This window comes from Globicephala melas, chromosome 4 (assembly GCF_963455315.2).
Source record: "Globicephala melas chromosome 4, mGloMel1.2, whole genome shotgun sequence".
NCBI classification, from domain to species: Eukaryota; Metazoa; Chordata; class Mammalia; order Artiodactyla; family Delphinidae; genus Globicephala; species Globicephala melas.
In genome coordinates this window covers 87233334-87257894 of record NC_083317.1, presented here as the reverse complement: position 1 = coordinate 87257894, position 24561 = coordinate 87233334, and the positions used below count along the sequence as shown (strand labels likewise).

At 35.2% G+C, this 24561-nt stretch overlaps 1 protein-coding gene across 3 annotated transcripts in view; it reads right to left on the bottom strand.

Annotated features, from left to right (window-relative positions):
* Nucleotides 1-167: 167 nt before the first annotated feature.
* The window catches only part of GNB4 (G protein subunit beta 4), a 60074-nt gene continuing 35680 nt past the window's right edge, over nucleotides 168-24561 (bottom strand). For all 3 annotated transcript variants that reach the window (XM_030863094.3, XM_060298395.2, XM_060298394.2), the window contains exons 3-10: nucleotides 19962-20000; nucleotides 19139-19245; nucleotides 16916-16979; nucleotides 15106-15268; nucleotides 13998-14064; nucleotides 13694-13895; nucleotides 8633-8849; nucleotides 168-4631 (exon numbers count right to left, since the gene is read on the bottom strand). In XM_030863094.3, the coding sequence (XP_030718954.1) occupies nucleotides 4525-4631; nucleotides 8633-8849; nucleotides 13694-13895; nucleotides 13998-14064; nucleotides 15106-15268; nucleotides 16916-16979; nucleotides 19139-19245; nucleotides 19962-20000 (966 nt within the window). In that variant the 3' untranslated portion in view covers nucleotides 168-4524. The remainder of the gene's footprint in view (nucleotides 4632-8632; nucleotides 8850-13693; nucleotides 13896-13997; nucleotides 14065-15105; nucleotides 15269-16915; nucleotides 16980-19138; nucleotides 19246-19961; nucleotides 20001-24561) is intronic.

Here is a 24561-nt window from a genome sequence, read left to right as displayed (position 1 = left end):
CAGTAGGCTAACATTAACAGTACTACAGAATAGGTCAGTGGCACTCCAGTCTCTTCCTTGCTTCCAGCAGCCCATTCATTTTTCATGAAGAAAATAATTACCAATGTTTAGATAAAGGAATTAGAACTGAACATGAACTATTGGGCTTGGAGTTTAGTTCTGGGACTTAAAAGTAATTCTACTAAAAATCAAAACATGCTACATGAAATCTGTTAAAAGCACTTTATTGATTACAGTATCAATTCACAGCAACATTATTTCACAGAGCTACTGTACAACTAAAGGAACAAATTACTGCAAGAAAGATTCAAGAATACTGTTAAATCATGATACAAGTCCATAGTTTGGTTTAAAGCTTTTTTCTAAGAGCTTTAATCTAATACATTCACCTTTCCCACAAACTACTGACATTCAGATTCAGTTGGCCACAGCTGTTGTAGAAACCATTCTAGGTGAAGAAAAACATTTTAATCAACTTAAAAAACCCACTTAGACATGAATGCCTTTGGATAAGAATATGCAAATGCAAGTGTTCAGATGCTTCTTTGAAAAGAGAAAACAATAGGATAGAGCACCATTGTGTAAGACACAGAAAAGGCTTGAAATATCTACCAAGTATATCACTGAAGTTCTATTAATTAAAAAATACTGTATGATGTAAGATTTTGTCAGGCACATTTAACACCAGTTGAAACATATAACCAGCTTTTTCATATGCTGCATTAATCAACTATTTTGTAGGATCAATTGGATTTAAGAAAAAAGACTTAGGAAATTTTATCAACATGCAAACAAATTTGCTAAACACAAGGTGTACCATCATTCTGATTAATAAATTACTTTTTAAAACAATGCTAGCTTAGACATTCAACTACAGACCACTTTACTCAGTACCTATTATAACCAATACTTTTAAATATATCAGTGAATTTAAGGCAACTTACAATGAATAATGGGAGAAAAACTAGTAAATATGAAGGGTACTTCACATTCTACTTAACCTAATTTAAAATACCAATTTTATTCACTGTGATACCATTTCTCACAAGATAGTCTGACTGGTGGGTGTTTTAAAAATTCTAACAGGAGGTAAGAAATGCTTCAAAATTTTGCTTTCCACAGTGGCAAAAGGGAAATTAGAAACTGAACATAGTACTTAATTTAAAAATGTTTTTAAGTCTGACTCACACTGTGAAGATTTTAGAAAGAACATGTTTATTACTAAAATCATAGGCCCATTTGGGAGATTGTTTAATCACTTTCCATTAACGTTTAAACACATCAACAGGAAAGCCACAAGTATTCAACTGTTGTACTTTAAACTGTGAGACATTCACCAATGATCAAGCATAAATTTCCATGACTGTCTTCATTTTTAAAAGTCTTAATAATATTACTAAATCTAAGACATCAAAAGTGTTGGAGAAGGTTAGTTATATAATATTGGCACAGTATTTTTTTTTTTGCAACAATAAAAATTTCACTTTGTCACCTGGAGAAGCCAAGATCCATTTCTCTTTCAATATGTTAACTTTAAAATTACTTAACATATTCCAGAAGCAGCTACCTCCGTTATGTCTAGGAAACTAGTTTACTATCATCATGCAGTATTAATCAGTTCAACTGAGTCTAAATTAAGATAAGGAGATGGCTTACTAGGCTCTCTTGAAGAATTAAGTATCTCTTGATACTTAAGTATCTCATGAACTATTAAGCCTAAATCTTTGCCTCTCTGAAGATGGAATTCAATATGCTGTTGTAACCACAGACTCAACTATAAAAATCCGAGCTAGGGAGGGATCTTGGATATTTAGTCTAAATCTCTGATAGCATAGCTGCCAAAATTGAGGCCTGTCCATCAAAGTGGAGGTGATGTTCTTGCTGAGAGCACAAAGTGCTTTCTTGAGCAGGTTTATGGGATGATTTGCTGAAGCACATGGCAATCACTCCACTTTGTTTTAGAAAAGTGTATGTGCCTTTAAAATATTCTTGCCACATCTTAAAAAAACCTCTTCTTTACAAAGTGATTAAAGACTCTACAAATAAACCTAACTGAGGCGCATGACGTTTAAATGTTTCTTAGGTAAATAGAAAAAAATCAGGCACCAGAACTGCAATATTGATAAAATTCCTTAAAACTACTTTTGGCCATATTTTTTTTAAGTTTTGAAAAACTGAGATTCAAACTGTACTGTGCTTCTACAAATTATACTGACTTTAGGAAGTTCTTATGCACAAAAGAATTAGATGAGCAGATGAACTCAAACTGCAAGGAAACAAATATTTAGCAACTGGAACCCATATCACTAAACAACGGTTTAAGTAGTAAGTTAACGTGGTAATGAGGTCACCATTCGGTCATATGTATAATACGGTCATAACAGCCGTAGTAGTGGTTAATTTTCAGTTGCCTAATACATATTTAATTATGGGAATTGCTTTTTAACTATCTACAAAAACTTTAATAACATTAAATCACTTTTATTAACATTTTGAAGACCACAGACTTCTCATAGTCTGTGTGCCTCTGACTAAAGTATCTTGTTACTAGAACCACTTTCAAAGTAGAGGAGATACTCTCTTTTTATATATATATAAGGCTATTTTGCACATGGTAGAAGTGCTCTCTTGAAGAGGATTTTGGAATAAATTGCTGAACTACATGGTAAACCCTCACCCCTCTCTATTTTTGATATGAATATGTCCCTTTGAAGTATTCTTGCCTTATCTCAAAGAGCTGCTCTTTATGAAGTGATATAAATAGTCCACAAACATTAACAGCTAAAGCTCATAGAAATCTTGAATGTGTATATAAATATACATTCATGCCTGCCATCTACAAGTCTGTTTTTTTGGTCCTATAAATCTTCCTTTTCCCATTTTATTCTTTTTAGTATCTTAAAACAGTTACTTATTTCATTATGGTTGATGCACTTATTAGCACATCCACAATATAAAAATGAAAATTTACAAGTAAAATTTGGGAGTATTTAGGTTAGGGTTACAGGTGATCAAAAGTTAACAGACCTATCTCAACAGTTACTGACAGTTTACTGTTACAAAACACAATGCACTTCTACATCAGAAAAACCCCACGACTTTACCATCAAAGAAGACTAACAATCTTCTACTGTCAATCATTTAGATTATTTTTAAGAGAGAAATCCAAGGGTCAAGGATCTCTGTTTAAGTTCAAAGGGGCCCGTTCTAGTAATACACACATTATTATATCACTGACAAGCAGAGGAATTGCTTAGTATTTTCCTCTGACCCCTTCAAGAACTGCTCTTAGAATCTTCTTTTGGCTTTAAAGTGGGGGTCACTTTGATCTTGGTATCCTTTGAAGCAAAACCACTTAGAAACCAATATTTTGTGCTAATGGGAGGAAATATTACAGAAGATCAAAAAGCTTGAATGTCTGCTTTTTAAATTTTTGAAGGCACGGAAAGTTAACATCAATTCAGATTTTATATTATGTGAACAAATTCATAAAGCAACTTTCTTAATGATTATAACTAGTCAGACCTGGTGACTGGTTAGATTTTATACTTCTTTGAAAAACGTAATGCCATCACATTATTTTTCCTACCTAGATACACACTGATGGAGAACACTGGGAAAAATCTTTCAGATGCAAGGACAGTCCAAATGTTCATCAATCTGCTGAAATGAGTGCACCTTACAAACTCAGTTCTAGAATATGAAATCAATAGGAAAGCCCAGCTATTTCGAATGCTACCTAAGTGTCATTTGATCATAACCAGCTTTTTAAAATAACAAGAAACCATTCTCATGTGATTACTGCTATCTACCAATTAATATAATACGAGTTTCTTATGTATGTCTAAAATTTCAGAGTGAGATCTCTATTCCCTGGCCATCAGATTATGTCCCCTTCAAAAGACTAAACATGAGCACTAATTTAAATTGATAAGATGGCAGAGGATATTGCAGAAACTAATGATATTCACAAGGACTCCCCTCAGTGGTACCTACGCCTGTCAGCATTCTTAAACAGTAAGCAACCAGGATCTCTTTTAGATCAAAATGGTCGGAATACAAGGGGACTTGCTTCAAATATCAGTACACACATCAATGGTATCACTTCCATCTATTACTGTGCCTGGTTCCTCCACTATAAAACTCAAAACTATGACACTTTTTAAGGTATACAAGGTTAAAAATGTAGTTCTTAAAAAATGCAAACACATACTCTCAAACATGATAGGCTGCTATAATGTGTACATTCTGTTCTACACAAAGAAAAAGAATTAGACAGTACAAGCAAAAATTCATCAAGGTTAAATTAGCTCAACTCCTCAAATTAATACACTGGTCCTGATCTCAGCAAGCACCTTTACCTTGTTTTCACCTTTTTTTGTTTTGTAGTTTACTGAAAGCTTCTTTTTGTATATAATAATAGAAAAATCTTCACCTGCAAATATAAGGTAAATTCTTTTGCACAGCTATAGGCTGTAGTACTGACTTCTCCAGGTATCAGTGGAGAACAGAAAATTTGTGCTGTTAATTCCAGATTCTAAGAAAACTGTCCCAAGACCCTGTTGCCACAGCCATGCCATCATCAGTTACACCTAAACAGCTGACACGGTTGTCATGACCAGCAAGAACACCTGAAAAACAAAAGTTCAGTAAAAAGTTAGCAATGGGCAAGTTTTAGAATTAAACAAGTGTATGCATAAAAGATCTGGGAGGGTACTTAAAAGCTAACAGGTTCCCCTGAGTTGAGAGACTGAGTGCCAGGGGTAAGGTGGGCATGTAGGTAAAATAAAATTCTTTGTATTCCGTGAACTTCTGACATGTGCATCAAATTGTGTTTTTCATTTTTGAAAAATTATTTTATAATTATGCTTATGTTCAAAATCATCTATTCAACAACATGTAGTCTTTTATTTTACATCTCTAATAAGTTCATGATACTTCTAAATTTTGCCAATAAGCTATGCTATTTTCAACAAAAACAAAATTTTAAATGTTCAATGAACTTTTACCACCAGAACAACAAAAACATGAGAATGAAGCTGACTTATACTACCACTTCCAAAAATAACAACATAATTTATTTACTTTATTCTTTTAACCACCAAACCCTGGAATGTTTTGGTCATAACTTTCTGAAACCATCAAACTCATCTAGTCTTAGTTTTCTTTTGTATATTTAACCTATTTGATCTTCTGACCACTACACAGGATAAAATTAAATATTCCCAAATATTTGAGAGGAAGATGAGAAAAGTAAAGATTTAAGAGAAAAATTAGAATATATCAAATTCTCAAAAAGAATTTTTTCTTTAATATACTGTTTGAGTTTTCATTATCTCCATATGTAATTAAGCATATCATTTTCACCCAATCTTAGGAACAGAAGTTCATCTTGTCTGACAATATTTTGTGCAGTACCTTCAGTATGGCAATGTTTGGCAATAGGCAAATTTACCATTATGGGTTGAAATAACAAAAAATGACCATTGTGACTAAATACTCCAAGTCATATTGGAAAGAAGAATGAATTAGCAATTCATGAGTCACATTTCAATTTTAAGGTGAAAGTATCCAGTTGAGTCAACTTGAAACCAAACAGCTGTAAGCAAAGCAAAACTAAAACTCAAGCATATGTTTAAAAAAATACAGAAAACAAACATGTTTTTATTTTGATATGGATATTAATTCATTCGATCCAAGCAAAACACCTAATACCTCAAAAAAGTAATTGGCTTTGAACAAAAGTTCAAAGAGTATCTCCAAAAGTTTACTTGCAGAATGCTTACCCGTGAACTTTTCTGCAGTCTCAAGAGAGGTTGTAGAAAATTATTCCTGGTAATGTTGACATTGCCTCCACTCCCTCAGAAACCTCAGCAACTGTATAGGTGTTTAAAAGGGCAAGGACATACACCCACAAGGACAGCAAGGATGAGAGCAAGCAGTGGCAACAAAATTTTGTGTGCTGTATGGTGGTAAGTGTGTTAGTGGACCCCAAAATGCTAAGTTCAAAGCAAATGGTCTGATAAGCCAAGAAACAAAAGCAAACTGCAGAACCTCCAAAAGGGTCAGATACTAGTGGAACCAGGTATCTGTGGAACCAGACACGGGCAAAGATGGGGTAAACTGAGGCTACATTAGAAAGTGTCCAGGAATCAGTTAGACTCCCCAGGTCTCTTCCTTCACTCTGCAGAGTCAGATGATTTATCATCCTGCACCAGAACATAAGACTAGAGACTTATTTGCTAGAGAGAGTAAAAGAGGGTCTCTTAACTAGAAGAAAGTAGGCACAGTTGAGATTGGTGAAACTGCTGAAAATGGGGAATAAGTAAGTTTACTTGCTAATTGTCTTGCACCCCAGCTTCTTCCCGGAAATCAGCCCCCAAACTGTCAGTCAGCTTATATACTTCAGGTAGAAAAGTGGAACAATCCACCTCAGAGAAGACAGCTGGCCCAAGGAGAAAAAGGCCATAAGATATATCAGAGATTCCCCAATCAAAGCCTGGCCAGATCACTGTTCAGTGAGGCCTACAGTCAGTACACCCCAACCATGTGCAGAGGGCTTTCAAACAGTTATAGTGCCTCACTCTTAAGGATAAATAAGAGGCTAAGAATCAGAGTTTTAAGGAAATATAATAGATAGGACACTGAAAAAATAAGAAAGAAGGGGGAAAAAAGGCAACTTGGAAAACAAAAGATTATGCTTTCAGAAGAAAACTTCAAAAAAGGCTTTCATTAATGACCCCAGAAAAACAAAAGACTTTTATTCATGAAAAAAAGAATGGGGGCCCTAAAAAAAAAACCTCTCAAAACGATGGTAGCAAAAATAGAAAACCAAAGCTTAACAGAAGCTTCATGGAAAGAAAAGGGAAGAATTTCTCCCTGAACATGGAGCAAAAAAGACAGATGGAAAATATGAGAGGAACTAATAAGAAAGTCCAAGAAGTCCAACGTCAGAATAATGGGAATTCTGGGCTTCCCTGGTGGTGCAGTGGTTAAGAATCCGCCTGCCAATGCAGGGGACAGAGGTTCAAGTCCTGGTCCGCGGGAAGATCCCACATGCCGCGGAGCAACTAAGCCCTTGCGCCACAACTACTGAGCCTGAACTCTAGAGCCCATGAGCCACAACTACTGAGCCTGCGTACTGCAACTACTGAAGCCCGCATGCCTAGAGCCTGTGCTCCACAACAAGAGAAGACACCGCAACGAGAAGCCTGCGCACCGCAACGAAGAGTAGCCCCTGCTCACCACAACTAGAGAAAGCCTGTGCGCAGTAATGAAGACCCAGTGCAGCCAAAAAGAAAGAATGAATGAATGAATGAATGATGGGAGTTCTACAAACAGAATGATAATGGAGAAAAAAGTGCAACCAATTAAATAAGCCTCCTAAACTTCCCAGTACTCCAGGGTATACGTTTCCAGGTTGAAAAGGTCCACTGAATGCCCAGAATGAGGGATGAAAACGGATCTACTCCCAAACATATCAAAACTTGCAAAAAGTTTGAAGATTAATTAGTGAGAAGTACATCAAAACTAAGAATGTAAGCCAAAAAATTAATTTGACCCTAGAGAATATTCAAAAGCAGCGCAGCAAAAGAAGTCACAGTGGGCTTCCCTGGTGGCACAGTGGTTGAGAGTCCGCCTGCCGATGCACGGGACGCGGGTTCGTGCCCTGGTCCGCGAAGATCCCACATGCCGCTGAGCGGCTGGGCCCGTGAGCCATGGTCGCTGGGCCTGCGCGTCCGGAGCCTGTGCTCCGCAACGGGAGAGGCCACAGCAGTGAGAGGCCCGCGTACCGCAAAAAAAAAAAAAAAAAAAAAAAAAAGAAGTCACAGCATATACCTCACTGCTTGGCAGTAAGTACTGTTTAAAAATTCATAATTGTGTAATAAACACTGACTGATGTTCTAAACCAAATTCACTACATGGGAAAAACTGGAAGATGGAAGCTGTGGTGGGAGGAGGGATGTTGTAACCAAACCCTCAACAGATAATGCCTAAAAGTTAAAAAAAAAAAATCAGGATGTTCTTTAAAGATATAAAAGTAAATACTTAAAAGTAGCTACCATTGGGAGCAGAGAACATGGGCTGGGGTCAGAGGACTGCTGTGTTTTGGTAACAAGCCATGTAGACCTATTTGATTCCTTGAGTATAATTTTGATTCTAAAAAAATTTTAAGTCACTCTGTGTAATTTGTTATTAATGACAGTCCCCAGTACAATTGGATGCTAATATTCTGGAAGCTGCAGGGGAGAACACAGAGTACGGGGTTAAGGGGAGACAGTGGTTCCATGTCCTGCCCCATACAAGATCTGAGCCAAAAAGAAGATCCATGTTTCCTGTCAGGTTATAAGAGAACTGTAATTGGGAAAAGACCATACTAAATTATATTCACTATTCATTTATGTCAAAACTTACCAAACAAGAAAATATAGAATCAGATATTACTCTTCAGAAAACAGAAACATAAATATGGTTTATGGACTGTAACTGCACTCAAAAGATCAACGACCATGAATGAGAACTGCCATGTTGCCATTCCCCAGGGTGTCCATGGGGGCCCCAGAAACAACCGATGGGAACCTTTTCACATTTCCTGACAAAATCAAAACCTAATGTGTACTTATTTACTAACCTGCACGATCTCCTTTTAGTGTGTCCCATACGTTACAATTGAAGTCATCATACCCAGCTAACAGGAGACGCCCACTTTTTGAGAAGGCTACGGAAGTGATCCCACAGATGATATTGTCATGAGAATACAATAATAACTCTTGGTCTGCACGAAGGTCAAAGAGCCGGCAAGTAGCATCATCAGAGCCAGTGGCAAAGGCATATCCATTTGGGAAAAACTAGAAAGAAAAGCAACAAACATTTATTCCATAGAAGTACACAAAAATTATGTGAGGCAGTGTAATAATAGACTCTGGGGTAAGACAGACCTAGATTCAAATTCCAACTTGGTTTCTTACCAGGTGAATGATGTTAGGCACTAAAGATTCTTAAACACTTGAGTCTTAGTTTCAGAATTTAGTGTGTTGGTTAGGGCTGAATGAAATAACACATGCACAGTACCCATAACCCACTGTTCAGCACAAAGCAAGTACTCAAAACATCCTGGCTCTGGTCCTCCATATGTCTTACTAAAATGTTTAAATCAAATATTACTATTTATAGAATTTATATATGTATGTATACTCTTAAATGTTCCAATAATCTCATTATGAGAAATAAATAGGAAACATTTTATAAAAGAGAACAAAAATCATCCAGTTAGGCTAGGTTATAAAGTTAAGCTAGTAGTAAAGAAAACTATGCATTAGTTTGTGAATCCCCTTTCTCAGATACTGTGGCACTACTCAACACTTTTTACAAAGAGGAAATCACTTCATGTATCTATTGGTCATCTGTATTACTCTGTTAGTACCTGCTGATGTGTAGGAATAAAATGAAGAATATAAATTTATCTTCTTTGTGGCAAATATTTTATAGTTTGTCATTTGCATTCTAATATTTTTTACTTTTTTAAAAATATAAAGAAATTTTTTGGAGGTATCACTCTCCCTGATTTCAAACTACTACAAAGCTATAGTAATCAAAACAGTATGTTACTGACACTAAAACAGACACATAGATCAATGGAACAGAACAGAAAGCCCAGAAATAAACCCATGCACACACAGTCAACAACAAAGGAGGCAAGAATATAAAATGAGGAAAAGACAGCCTCTTCAATAAATGGTGTCAGGAAAACTGGTCAGCTAGATGCAAAAGCATCAAACTGGATGACTTTCTCACACCATATATAAAAATAAACTCAAAACGGATTAAATACTTACACGTAAGACCTGAAATCATAAAACTCCTAGAAGAAAACACAGGCAATATGCTTTTTTCTTTTCTTTTTCTTTTTTTGGCCATGTTGCACAGCTTGTGGGATCTTAGTTCCCTGACCAGGGATCAAACTCAGGCCCCCCTCAGCAGTGAAAGTGCAAAGTCCTAACCACCGGACCACCAGGGAGTTCCCAGGCACTATGCTCTTTGACAGTGGTCTTAGCAGTATTTTTCTTGGATGTCTCCTCAGGCAAGGAAAAGCAAAAATAAACAAATGGGACTACATCAAACTAGAAAAAGCTTTTGCACAGTGAAGAAAACTACTGACAAAAGGAAAAGGAAGCCTTCTGAATAGGAGGAGATATTTGCAAACAATATATCCAAAACATACAAAGAATTCACAAAAGTCAATATCAAAAAAACAAACAACCCAATTAAAATATGAGCAGAGGAACTGAAGAGACATTTTTCCAAAGAAGACATACAAATGGCAAATAGACACATGAAAAAATGCTCAACATTACTAATCATCAAGGAAATGCAAATAAAAACCACAATGAGACAGCACCTCACACCTGTCAAAATGGTTATTATCAAAAAGACAGTAAGTGTTGGCAAGGATGTGGAGAAAATATCCCTCATGTGTTGTTGGTGGGAATGTAAACTGGTGTAGCCACTATGGAAAACAGTATGTAGGTTCCTCAAAAAATTAAAAATAGAACTACCATATGATCCAGCAATTTCACTTCTGTGTATTTACCTCAAGAAAACAAAAACACTAATTGGAGAAGATATACATGCACCCTGTTCAATGCAGCATTGTTTAGAATAGCCAAGATCTGGAGGCAACCTCAGTGTCCATCGATAGAAGAATGGATAAAGAAGATGTGAGATATACACGTACACACACACAGACACACACATATACATACACACAATGGAATATTACTCAGCCATAAAAAAGGAAATCTTATACCATGTTCTTGAATTGGAAGAATCAATACTGTCAAAGTGAGTATACTACCCAAGGCAATCTACAGATTCAATGCAATCTCTATCAAACTACCAATGGCATTTTTTCACAGAACTAGAACAAAACATTTTTAAATTTGTATGGAAACACAAAAGACCCTGAATAGCCAAAGCAATCTTGAGAAAGAAAAACAAAGCTGGAGGAATCAGGCTCCCTGACTTCAGAGTATACTACAAAGCTACAGTAATCACAACAGTATGTTACTGGCACAAACACACACTTGATTCCATTGATCCACAGATCAATGGAACAGGATAGAAAGCCCAGAAATAAACCACACACTTATGGTCAATTAATCTACAACAAAGGAAGCAAGAATATACAATGGGGAAAAGACAGTCTCTTCAATAAGTGGTGCTGGGAAAACTGGACAGCTACATGGAAAAGAATGAAAGTAGAACATTCTCTAACACCACACACAAAAATAAACTCAAAATGGATTAAAGATCTAAGCATAAGACTGGATACTATAAAACTCTTAGAGGAAAACATAGGCAGAACACCCTTTGACATAAATTGCAGCAATATCTTTTTGGATCCTTTCCTAGAGTAATGGAAATAAAAACAAAAATAAACAAATTAAACCTAATCAAATTTAAAAGGTTTTGCATAGCAAAGGAAACCATAAACAAAACAAAAAGACAAGGACTTCCCTGGTGGTCCAGTGGTAAAGAATCCACCTTCCAATGCAGGGGACGTGGGTTCAATTCCTGGTCAGGGAAGTAAGATTCCACATGCCGCAGGGCAACTAAGCCCGCGCACCACAACTACTGAGCTTGTGCACCTCGATGAGAGAGCCCACGTACCGCAACTACAGAGCCCATGTGCCCTGGAGCTCACGTGCCACAACCAGAGAGAGAAAATCTGCATGCCACAACTAGATAGAAGCCCATGCACCACAACAAAGAGCCTGCGCCGCAATAAAAGATCCTTCATGCCTCATCTAAGACCCAACGTAGCCAAAAAAATAAAGAAAATAAATAAATCAAATAAATATTAACAAAACAAAAAGACAACCTACAGAATGGCATAAAATATCTACAAATGATGCGAGTGACAAGGGATTAATCTCCAAAACACACAAACAGCTCATGCAGCTCAATATCAAAAAAAACAAACAATCCAATCAAAAAATGGGCAGAAGATCTAAATAAACATCTCTCCAAAGAAGACACACAGATGGCTCAATATCACTAATTATCAGCATCACTAAAATCACTAAAATCAAAACTACAATGAGGTATCATCTCACACTGATCAGAATGGCCATAATCAAAAAATCTACAAACAAATGCTGAAGAGGATGTGGAAAAAAGGGAACCCTTTCAAAATCTGAAAAAACATTTCAAGAAATGAAAAATCATATAATAACTTATCAATATGGATGCAAATTTTAAAATTTTAACAAATCAAATCCACTAGTAACTAAAAAGGATTATGCATTATAACCAAGTGAGGTTTGTCCTAGAAATGTAGGGTTGGGTTAATATTTGAAAACTAATCCACGTAAATTCACCATTTAACAGACTGAAAAAGAAAAACCACATGATCATCTCAATAGATGAAGAAAAGACATTTGATAAACTTCAACACTCATTCCTGATAAATCTGTAGCAAACTAGGAACAGAAGAGAAGCTCATCAACGTGATAAACGTGGTGGGATGAGAGATGGAGAGGATTGCATTTGCCTATTCCAAAATTCTACTCTTAAACCAGGTTGGCCTAATAGGGGGTGGGGGTAACAAAGCCTTTACTTTCTCTGATATTCTCTAAAGATTATATAAAATTGACTTTCAATATGCACATGATAAATAAAAACAAATTTTTCCCAAAAAATATCTTCTTGCAAAATTAGAGTGTATCTTACACCCATAAACACTTGCAATTACAGTGCTTTAGGAAATTCTAGTCATATCTATACATTTTGGCATCTGATCCACATAGGACAATTTACCTAAGTCAAGCGGTATCCCACCTCCTCTTAATATCCCTCTCCTCAATGCTGACTGTTTGATAAATCATTTTGATTGTCATTCAAAATGCCATTTTAGTTTTAATTTATAAAGACATATGACTAGTTCATTCTCATTTTTGGAGTTATTTATTTATTTTCTTTCTTTTTCATTGATGTATAGTTGATGTACCATATTAAAAACAATACTTTTTTGAAATAAGAACTAAGTACTTATTGTCTGGCTTAATCTATTTGTGGATACCTGTTTGAGGGTTTTTGTTTTCAATATGAAGGAGATTATAAATAATTTATACCATTTATTGAGCATCCAGTCTATAGTTTCATTTAGTCTTCACATTATTCTTTAATGTAGGTAGCATTATTCCTACTGAGGAATGTGTAGCTCACAGAGGTTAAGTAGCCCACCTGATCTCACACAGCTGGTTCCCAGCAGAACTAAGATCCAGAGTTTGCTGACTTCAAAAGCTATACTCTCTACACTAAACAGCTGCCTCTGTCTTCCTGACTGTCTCTCTTTGGGTTGTTCCCTTGACCCCAGAGATATGGGACTTTGTTCTCCTCTGAACACACTGTTGATACTCATGATCTGCTTGTTTGCTCAAGATGATCTATCCCTCTAAATCTGGGAGAAAAAAAAAAAACTTATTCCTGATTACCTGCAAATAAGGACCTAGGCCTATGGATTAAAACCTTTCCATTAAAAAAAATCAAACCCTTGTTATTTGGGGGTTAAATGTTATAAAAGCATACTATTTATAAGAATGCTTGAAGGGAATCTGTTGTTAAAATCATACTGTAGAGTTCAACACTTTATACGCACAATAAATTTTCCTTAGAAATGCTCTTCACTTACACTGACAGCATTAATATCCGACACATGGCCAGTGAAAGACTGTCTACACATTCCATCTCGAATATCCCATAATTTTGAAGAGGCATCACAAGCACCAGAAACAAAAGTCCTCATGTCAGGACTCAGAGAAAGACTCATCACATCTCCAGAATGCCCAGTGAATGTAGTGGTCTGCTGGGCAGTTTCAATGTCCCATAAAGCACTATAATTAAAAACAGAAATAATTAATGACTGCTCTTTTCTTACATTAGTTCCTACTACCACCCTCAACCTCAAAATCAGTAATCTTCTGGAATAAACTTACCAAGTTGTATCTCCTGAACTTGTAACAATTTGGCTGTCATCTAAAAAACGACAGCAGGACAAGTAGCCTACAGCATAGAGAGTAACAAATGTTAGGTTATCACTGATTAATTCAATTACCGTATGAAACAGTAATATATATTTTTAAACACATAATACCTGGGCAAGTGTTTGTTAATATAATCTATAGTTCTACTTTTAATTACTTCCAACTCTATGCTGCCTGCAACTGAATTTTATCAACAAACTCTCTTAGGTATTTACTGTGTTGATGACTCAGTTACAAACTTGTGTAAAAGACACAGTCCTTTCCACCTACTACAATTACCTAAGAGAAAGATACTCCTTAATACAAATATCTATTATAATCTATAGCAGACTTGGTTAAGTACCTTGGAGAAATATTTTAAAAACCTCAGGGAAGGAAAGGTGGCACTCAAATGCTCAGAATCCACCTGTGCTTCAAAATATGGAAATTTCAGGAACAATACCATTATTAAGATTGTGTAAAAAGCACAGCCAAATAGTACTTCCAAGAATCCAGAGAGGCTGAAACCTGGTGAGTGGTGATAAATTCCTAATTAACACTGCTAACCAAATACTATATTACTGAACTATGGTGTGCACACTGAATGCACTATCACATAGTGAAAAATACTTCATAAATGTATCCTGATACACACTTTCAATTACATAATTAAGCACCAAAATCCCATAATTGCTATAGGTTTGCAGAGAATACAGAAAATTATATTTGCTTTCTTTTTGTATTTTTCATTATTGTTTGAATTTTTCACAATAAATTTATAATTTTTACAAAAGCAATACTATTTTTTGGAGTTATTTATTTTCTTTCTTTTTCATTGATGTATAGTTGATGTACAATATTAAAAACAATACTTTTTTGAAAGAAAAATAGAAGTATGGTCATCATTTGTATAATTATAGAAAGTCAGTGTTTCCCAGATTCATGGTAATTTCTACTCTCACTTGATTAATATGCATCCTTTGGCCAGCTGATCTCACTTTGTCACTCCTTCTCCTTGATCAGCTCATTCTTCAGGAGGAAGCAGGTTTAGGAGAAAAGGACAATATGTAGTGATGCTCACCCGTGTGACCCGGTAACTCTCGGCTCACTCTCACATTTCCCTCTCTGGTTTTCAAGTTATATATAGAGCAGATGTTGTCCAGTCCTCCACAAGCAACATAATTACCAGAGGGAGCATAAGCACAGGTCATCACCCAGGAGGACCTCAAAGGAATAGCATGCATCTATAGGACAAATACAACACAAAAACTAAGTCCAGAGTACAAAAACAGTCATTAATTTTTCAAACCTATTTACAATGAAGCAAATATTACTGCAATTTAAATGTACTTAAAAAATAGGCCAAGTAAAACAAAAATGAAATGGTTTGAGAAAGTGAACAATAAAAAATAAAATACTAGGGCTTCCCTGGTGGTGCAGTGGTTGAGAGTCCGCCTGCAGATTCAGGGGACACGGGTTCGTGCCCCGGTCCGGGAAGATCCCACATGCCGCGGAGCGACTGGGCCCGTGAGCCATGGCCGCTGAGCCTGCGCGTCCGGAGCCTGTGCTCCGCAGCGGGAGAGGCCACAACAGAGAGAGGCCCGCGTACCGCAAAAATAAATAAATAAAATAAAATACTAATGCACACTGAAATGCCTGTTATATCTTCTATATTATTATCAAATCATTTGGATTTAAGTGCTCTTTTCAGAAAGTATTCTTTTAAGAATAACAAGGACGTAGGACATTTCAACACTAACAGAGCCATTTGAAATATTAAGTGTAAATGTTAAAGAACTTAACAAAATTTTTTGTTTTTGTGTTAGTGCTCAAAAGATGAATTTCCTCTAACATAACACTGAATAATACAAGTACTGGAGTTGAACAGAGTGGTTCTTCCACAAAGAACTATGACCTTCTAATAACACATATTCTGGGCTCGAATTCAAACAATGGTAATAGTTTGCACTGATCTACTCATACCACTGTATGATGCCTTATTACCCAACACCAAGCATTTGCAGGTCAGGTAGCAAAGTTTAATGTGAATGGGAACATAAAGGCTAAGTGGCCCATACACAGAATCAACACATTGTGGGATTACTATGCTCTCACTTAACCTAAAAGAATATTTTTCTGTTTTAGGAAAATATAGTTGAAAGTCACACTCAATTCTGATTGATACAGAAAAACTATTATATTACAAATGTGTCTTAGCTAGCTTTAAATTCTCAACCAGGCTGAAGTTACTGTTTATTTCACAAAATAGTACTTCTAAATCTTTACTAGAAACAGTGGTATAAGTGCACACAGAATCTAGAAGTATTTGACTTGTGAGCATTTTTCTGGAGGTTCTTCATGACCACTCAACACCTCTATGTCAGGGGTTCCTTCCAGTGGACATATTAAGAGGATCCACTGGCGTAAATACCACCAAGGGATCTAAACAAGTTGTAATTTGCCTCCAATCTACTGTATCTTCTGAGCAGTCCAGAAACACAAATCAATGCCTAGCGTGGACCAAAGAAAACATTCTAGCTTATCCACAACTAAAAATAAAAATTGCAGGGTCGCTGTCACATTAGGAAATGGGACCTTTTAAAAAAATCATTTATATGTAAAACTGATGCACACTGTCTTCTAATATTCAAGTATGAAATATGGGACTCAAATAAGACACACTGAACTATATTCCTGTAGTTGTCCTTGGGAATAAAAAGAAAAGGTTAAATATTAAAAGCAAACACTAGGTCTAAAGAAAGGATCTGAGTTAAAATTAACGGAGTAAATTTATCCTGGAAAGAAATTAAAGCTTGAAGTAATAAAGGAAAGAATTGGTGGACATCAAACCAAATAAAAGGTTATGTAAGAGGATGATTAAGAAACTCTACCTTATTTGTTGTATAGCTATCCCAAATAATTAATTTTCCATCTTGGGAAGCACTGACTAGTAGCCTAGAGGAACAAACACAAAAATAATGTGACATTTAGAGGAAAAAAGTAGTTTAAATTATGCATTGCATTAATGTAGAACAGTTCAGAAAAGACAAAAATAATTTTTCGAATTAAAAACTTGATACCAGAAAATATTCTCACAAGTTAAAAAAAATCTATTCTGTATGCCAAAAAATTTCAACATTAAATATTTTTAGACATTTTACTAGAAATGTCTCTGGTTATAACAACTTTTTCATGGTAACAACATTCTAGTTCTTATTCAAGATTCTGGTAGCTATTAGCTGACTGGTTTAGTATGTACTGACTTAAATATAATGACAGTAGAGTACCCATAAGCCTAAGAACCACATTTCATTCAATCTAAAAATATCAGTTGAGAGCCTGTGAATGCAAGGCAGTGTTATGGGTACAAAACAGGCTATACTGCCTACCCTGGGGCCCTCCATCATCTGGTGGGGATAAGACATTTAATAAAATAAATTAGGTAAATGAAAATAGTCAGAGGAGTGGTATAAAATAAAGGCCATAGGAAAACAAATGAGGGACAAGTAAGTGCTAACTGGGTTACTCAAGTAGTCTTGCAAAAGAAAACGAGTCTTGAAAAAATGGAATTTCGAAAGCTAAAGATAGAGAAGTCTGTGTTCTATGAGGAGGGTATGTTCCATGGCAAGAGGTGGAAAAATACAACAGGTATTTCAGGAATTGTGAATTTCCCAGTTACACAGAGTTTGTAAGAAATGGGAATAACAGTTTAGAAAAGGGGACTGGGCTTAAACTACAGAAAGCTCTGTTTGCCAGGCTAAATATGAACTCTTGACTAAGTTACCTGCCACTGATTTTTTGTTTTGTTTCGGAATTTTATTTTTCACTATGGTATAAAATTCAAAAACTACAAAAGGACAGATATACAGTGAAAAGAATCACCTTCCTGTCCCCATCACCCTTCACTGTAGGTAAATAACATCAGGTTCTTATGCAGCAATTACTGTAAGTTTTATGAAAGGGAAGATCTAACCACAGGGTATGGGATGGAACCTAAAGTTCTTCAAAAATCAGTTGGCATCATCAGCATTGAGTTGAGAAGGACATTAAGTTACAAGTTGATAATCAGAATGGGTAGAAAGACAATGTGAGATAGGTTCTGTTGACACTTTGGGTTCTCTATTAAGATTAATAGTCTTGAGAAAACTATAAGAAAGTAAGAACCATTAACATTGTTTCAAGTGATTGTATTTTACACATTTGCTATCTCAATGGGCAGATTACTTCTTAAACTTCTTCAAGAAAAAGAATAAAACATTTGGCCTAGCTTTATGTCAGTTGCCAGTTATATAATTTTATTTATTCCCTCCTAAGAGGCACAAGTTCTATATTACAGTATTCAAGTATCTTATTTACATCAAGATGTGCCAGGCATTAGCAACAGGTAGCAACATTTTTAGGTTCTCCTGGAAGAAGAGAAAAAGTATGCAACTTCTATTAAAAAATAATTTTTTAGTTAAGACTTTTTCCCAATTAGATGAACCAAATCAAAGGAACAAGTCAACCACTATGGAAGCAGTGCCAGACACTCTGGAAAAAGCACAGGCCACACTGTGACCCTATGAACAAAGTAAATCATCAAGACCAACCATCCAACTGCACTCCAGATGGCGGCTGTGTGTGTGTGTGTGTACACACACTTGTATGATGGGGTTAGGGGAATAAAACATGTATTCAACAAAAATGTCATTGTTTTATGTAATTCCATCCTTTGTGAATTTAGGTAATAATTACGGCAAGATCTGGTAACTTGTACATAGCAATATTCAACAAATACTTCCTTATTAACTGAAATTTCAATGTTAATACACAATAAAACTGCCTTGGCATGTTAAAAAAAAAAGTATAATACCCCACTGCAAAGAAAAGAAATCCTAAACGCTTTGCCTAAATCATTTGATAAAGGATATTTCTGAGAGGTAAATCTGTTTTCCATATTAAAGGTTTCTAAACTTTTAAAGTATCAATGAATACTTTTATTAAAAGCAAAGCGTTCACATTAGATGCATTTTCTGCAAATACTTCATAGATATAGGTTGTTTCTAAAAAGAAAATGCAAATGATGACTCAACAAAAATAATTCTGCACACAGTCTGAAAATGGCAGGTACAAACCTCGAATCATATCCCCAGTGCATAGCATAGATTTTAGCTAGGTGACCCCTCAGTGTACGTCTTGTTCGCATTTGTATTCGCCCCACGGAATCCATATTTGACGTGATCTATAGGAAGTGACGAGAATGTCATTCTTTACCTTAGACATAGCTCAGAAAATAAAGTAGAAACAATTAATAGGCAAAAAAGCAGACATAAAACAAATTTATAGCTATTGAAGGTATTTTAATAATTCCTAGAGTCATTATAGGATTAATATGTTGTTCAAGAAAAAGTATGATTTATTTGCACACCTTCCAGTGAGAACATCTTCTGTAGACTATTTAGTAAAAAGAACAGACATACCTTCCAACCTTAGTAAAAAAACAGCTACAAATAAAAATCTAATAGATGATCAAATAGTAAAACATTTCTAATTTTAACTATCTAAAGAAAGCCAATTTTATATTTAAACAACACATAAAATATCTCCTTAATAAAAATGATCAATACTAATTAAACTAATGAAACCTTCCTAATAGTTTATATAAGAAAAAAAGATCTTAACCAGGGCATATCAAAAGAATCAGAAGCTACCTAAAAAGAAACATATACTACATGAACGTACATATTTTTATTGTATTTTTTCGGACTTCCATTTTAACAGGTATGCTTTAAAAAGCACTTCTACCAGCATCTGACAAATTACAAAGTGTTTTTAAATAGAGATCTCATATTCCTTTCAATTAAACACTAATAAAGAGAATCTGAACATCATCTGCATCAGTATCAAGCAGTTTTATGTGAATTAATAAAATGAATTGAGGAAAAATAAAAATTTTACCTGAACAAGCGTGGCATCATTACATGCTTTTCTAGCATCCTGAAGTAAAGAAAGATAATTATACATTTAGATATGGAAATCCCTAGATATGATTTAAAATAATACTTTCATTGGAAATATAGATTTGAAATATACTTCTTACTGTACCACACAATCTTTATTTTTAAAAGGTTTAATGAGATGAAATTCACATAACATAAAATTAACCATTTTAATCATTTTTAAGGTGTGTAGTTGGGTTGGTTAGCATATTTACAATGCTGTGCAACCATCCCCATTACCTAATTCCAGAACATTTCCATCACTCCAGAAAAGAATCCCTATACCTTCCAATTCCCTCTTCCCCCATCCCCAGGTGATCACTAATTTACTTTCCAATGGATCGCTCATTCTGGACATTGCATACAAACGGAATCATACAATATATGACCTTTTTTGTGTCTGGCTTCTTTCACTTAGTGTAATGTTTTCAAGGTTCATTCAGTTGTAGCATGTGTCAGTATTTCATTTCTTTTTATGGCTGAGTAATATTCCACTGTATAAAAATATGACATTTGGTTTACCCATTAGTTAATATGATGGACATTTATGCTGTTTCTACTTTTTGGTTTTATGATTAATGATGCTTTGAACATACCTTTTCAATTATCCTGGGTATATACCTAAAAGTGGAATTGGTGCATGATGTGGCAACTATGTTTAACATTTTAAGAAACTGTCAAATGGTTTTTCACAGTAGCTGCTCCACTTTACATACGCACAAGGAATGTATGAGGGTTCCAATTTCTTCATGTCCTCACCAACACTGTTGTCTTTTTATTCTTCTTCTTCTTAAAAAAAATTATTACAGCCATCTTAGTGGATGTCAAGTGGCATCTTAGTGTGGTTTTGATTTGCATTTCCCTAATGATTAGTGATGCTAAGCATCTTTTCATGTGGAGTGTCTTTACATGCGCTTATTAGCCATTTGTATATCTTCTTTGGAGAAATGTCTATCAACTTCTTTGCTCATTTTTAAATTGGGTTATGTGTTTATTGTTGAGTTATAGGAGTTCTTTATATATTCTGGACACTAGACTCTTATCAGATTATGATTTGCAAATATTTTCTCCCATTCTGTAGGTTGAGTTCTCACTTTCTTGATAGTTTCCTCTGACACACAAGTTTTTATAGTTTTGATGAAGACCAATTTGTATATTTATCTATTTTTTTCTTTCTTGCTTGTGCTTTAGTGTCATATTAAACTGTTGCCTAATTCAAGGTCACAAAGATTAACAACTAGGTTTACTTCTAAAAATTCTACACTTTCAGCTGTTACATTTAGGTGCCATTTTGAGTTAATTTTTATATATGGTATGAGGTATGAGTCCAAACTCATTCTTTTACATGTGGATATCTAGCTGTCCCAGCAATATCTGTTGAAAAGACTATTCTTTCCCTATTGAATTGTCTTGTTACCCTTGCTAAAAAATCAATTGGCCATAGATATATGGCTTTATATATAGACACACAATTCTATTCTATTGCACAAATATACTTTTGGTTTATGGTTAAAAGATTTTTAATTGCATCCCCCGAATAAACTGAACTAGACTGATTTAATAAGCCCATTGTATTCAGAGTTATATTTGTTAATAAGCATCACCAAAAAGCAAGAGTTCTGAGTTCCCTTCTATTTGTTCTGGCAACTAGAAATTGAGGTGATGGGAAGAGTATTTACAGTATAACCCAAGTCATTTCAGAAATATTTTTAAAAATACATAGTACTTGAAAACTTGACAGCTACAGGTAAAAGAATGAAATTAGAACATTCTCTAATACCATATACAAAAATAAATTCAAAATGGATTACAGACCTAAATGTAAGACCAGAAACCATAAAACTCCTAGAAGAAAACATAGGCAGAACACCACCAAACCAGCTTTACAACAAATGTTAAAGGAACATCTCTAGACAGAAAAGAAAAGGCCACAACTAGAAACAAGAGAATTACAAAAAGGAATGCTCACCAGTAAAGGCAAACATAGAGTAAAGGTAGAAAATCATCCCCAAACAAATATGATATCAAAACCAGCAATCATGAGGAGAATGCAAATGCAGGATAATTGAAATATATTTGAAATTAAAAGACCAGCAAGTCAAAACAATCTTGTATATATATAGACTGCTATATCAAAACCTCATGATAACCCCAAAGTGAAAATCTACAATAGATACACACACAAAAAAGAAACAGCAATCCAAACACAAGACTAAAGATAGTCATCAAATCACAGGAGAACAAAAGGGGAAGAAAAGAGACCTACCAAAACAAATCCTAAACAACTAATAAAACGGCAATAAGAACATATCGATAATTACCTTAAATGTAAATGGATTAAATGCTCCAACCAAAAGACATAGACTGGCTGAATGGATGCAAAAACAAGACCTGTAAATATGCTGTCTACAAGAGACCCACTTCAGATCTAGGGACACATACAGCCTGAAAGCGAGGGGATGTAAAAAAGGTATTCCATGCAAACAGAAATCAAAAGAAAGCTGGAGTACCAATATTCATATCAAACAAAGTAGACTTTATTTTTTTAAATCAAAGTAGAGTTGATTTACAATGTTGTGCCAATCTCTGCTGTACAGCCAAGTTGACTCAGTTTTACACATATATACTTTTTTTTAAATATTCTTTTCCATTTTGGTTTATCCCAGGAGATTGGATATAGTTCCCTGTGCTATACAATAGGACCTTGTTGGTTAACCACTCTAAATGTAATAGTTTGCACCTACCAACTCCAAATTACCAGTCCATCCCTCTCCCTCCCCCCTCCCCCTTGGCAACCACAAGTCTGATCTCTGTGTCACAAGTCTGATCTCTATCTCTGCAAATCTGGTTCTGTTTCACAGATAGGTTCATTTGTGCCATATTTTAGATTCCACATATAAGTGGTATCATATGGTATGTCTTTCTCTTTCTGACTTACTTTGCCTGTGTGCCACAACTAGAGAGTCCACGCACTGCAACTACTGAGCCCACGCGCTCTGGAGCCTGTGCGCCACAACTAGAGAGAAGCCTGCACGCTGCAACGAAGAGCCTGTGGACCACGATAAAAGATCCCACATGCCGCAACTAAGACCCTGCAGTGGAAGGGCAGAGTCTTAACCACTGGACAACCAGGGAAGTCCTCCTTATATATTTTTTTCTTTTCTGATTGCCATGGCTAGGACTTCCAAAACCATGTTGAATAAAAGTGGTGAGAGTGGACATTCTTGTTCCTGATGTTAGAGGAAATGCTTTCAGCTTTCCACCATTAAGTATGATGTTTGCTGTGGGTTTGTCATATATGGTCTTTATTATGTTGGTAGGTTCCCTCTATGCCCACTTTCTGGAGAGTTTTTTATCATAAATTGGTGTTGAATTGCATCAAAAGCTTCTTCTGCATCTACTGAGATGATCATATGGTGTTTATTCTTCAATTTCTTAATGTGGTGTATCACACTGATTGATTTGCAGATATTGAAAAATTCTTGCATCCTTGGAATAAATCCCACTTGATCATGGTGTATGATCCTTTTAATGTATATTGGATCTGGCTTGCTAGTATTTTGTTGAGGATTTTTGCATTTATGTTCATCAGTGATACTGGCCTGGTAATTTTCTTTTTTGTGTGGTATCTTTGTCTGGTTTTGGTATCAGGGTGATGGTGGCCACATAGAATGAGATTGGGAGTTTTCCTTCCTCTGAAATTTTTTGGAATAGTTTCAGAAGGATAAGTGTTAACTCTTCTCTAAATGTTTGATAGAATTCGCCTGTGAAGCCATCTGGTCCTGGACTTTTGTTTGTTGGAGGCTTTTTAATCACAGTTTCAATTTCAGTACTTGTGATTCTGCTGTTCAGATTTTCTATTTCTTCCTGGTTCAGTCTTGGAAGGTTGTACCTTTCTAAAAATTCGTCCATTTCTTCTAAGTTGTCCAGCTTATCGTCATATAGTTGCTTGTAGTAGTGTCTTAGGATCCTTTGTATTTCTGTGGTGTCCATTGTAACTTCTCCTTTTTCATTTCTAATTTTATTGATTTGAGCCCTCTCCCTTTTTTCTTGATGACTCTGGCTAAAGCTTTATCAATTTTGTTTATGTTTTCAAAGAAGCAGCTTTTAGTTGAGACAAATATTATATGATATCACTTAGATGTGGAATCTAAAGAATAAAACAAACTAGTGAATACAACAAAAAAGAAAAAGACTTACAGATATAGAGAGCAAACTACTGGTTACCAGTGGGGAGAGGGAAGAGGGAGGGGCAAGATAGGCTTAGGAAATTAAGAGGTATAAACTACTATGTATAAAATAAATAAGCTACAAGGACATATTGCACAACACAGGGAATATAGCCAATATTTTATAATATAACCTTTAAAATAAAGAATATTTTAAAGGAATATAACCTTTAAAAATTATGAATCACTATGTTGTACATCTGAAACATATAATATTGCACAACTATACCTCAATTAAAATTTTTTAATTAAAAAATAACATTTCTTTAAAATACTTTGCAAGTATACTGTATACAGGTGTTATTAGAAATAAAATACTTTTTTTTTTTT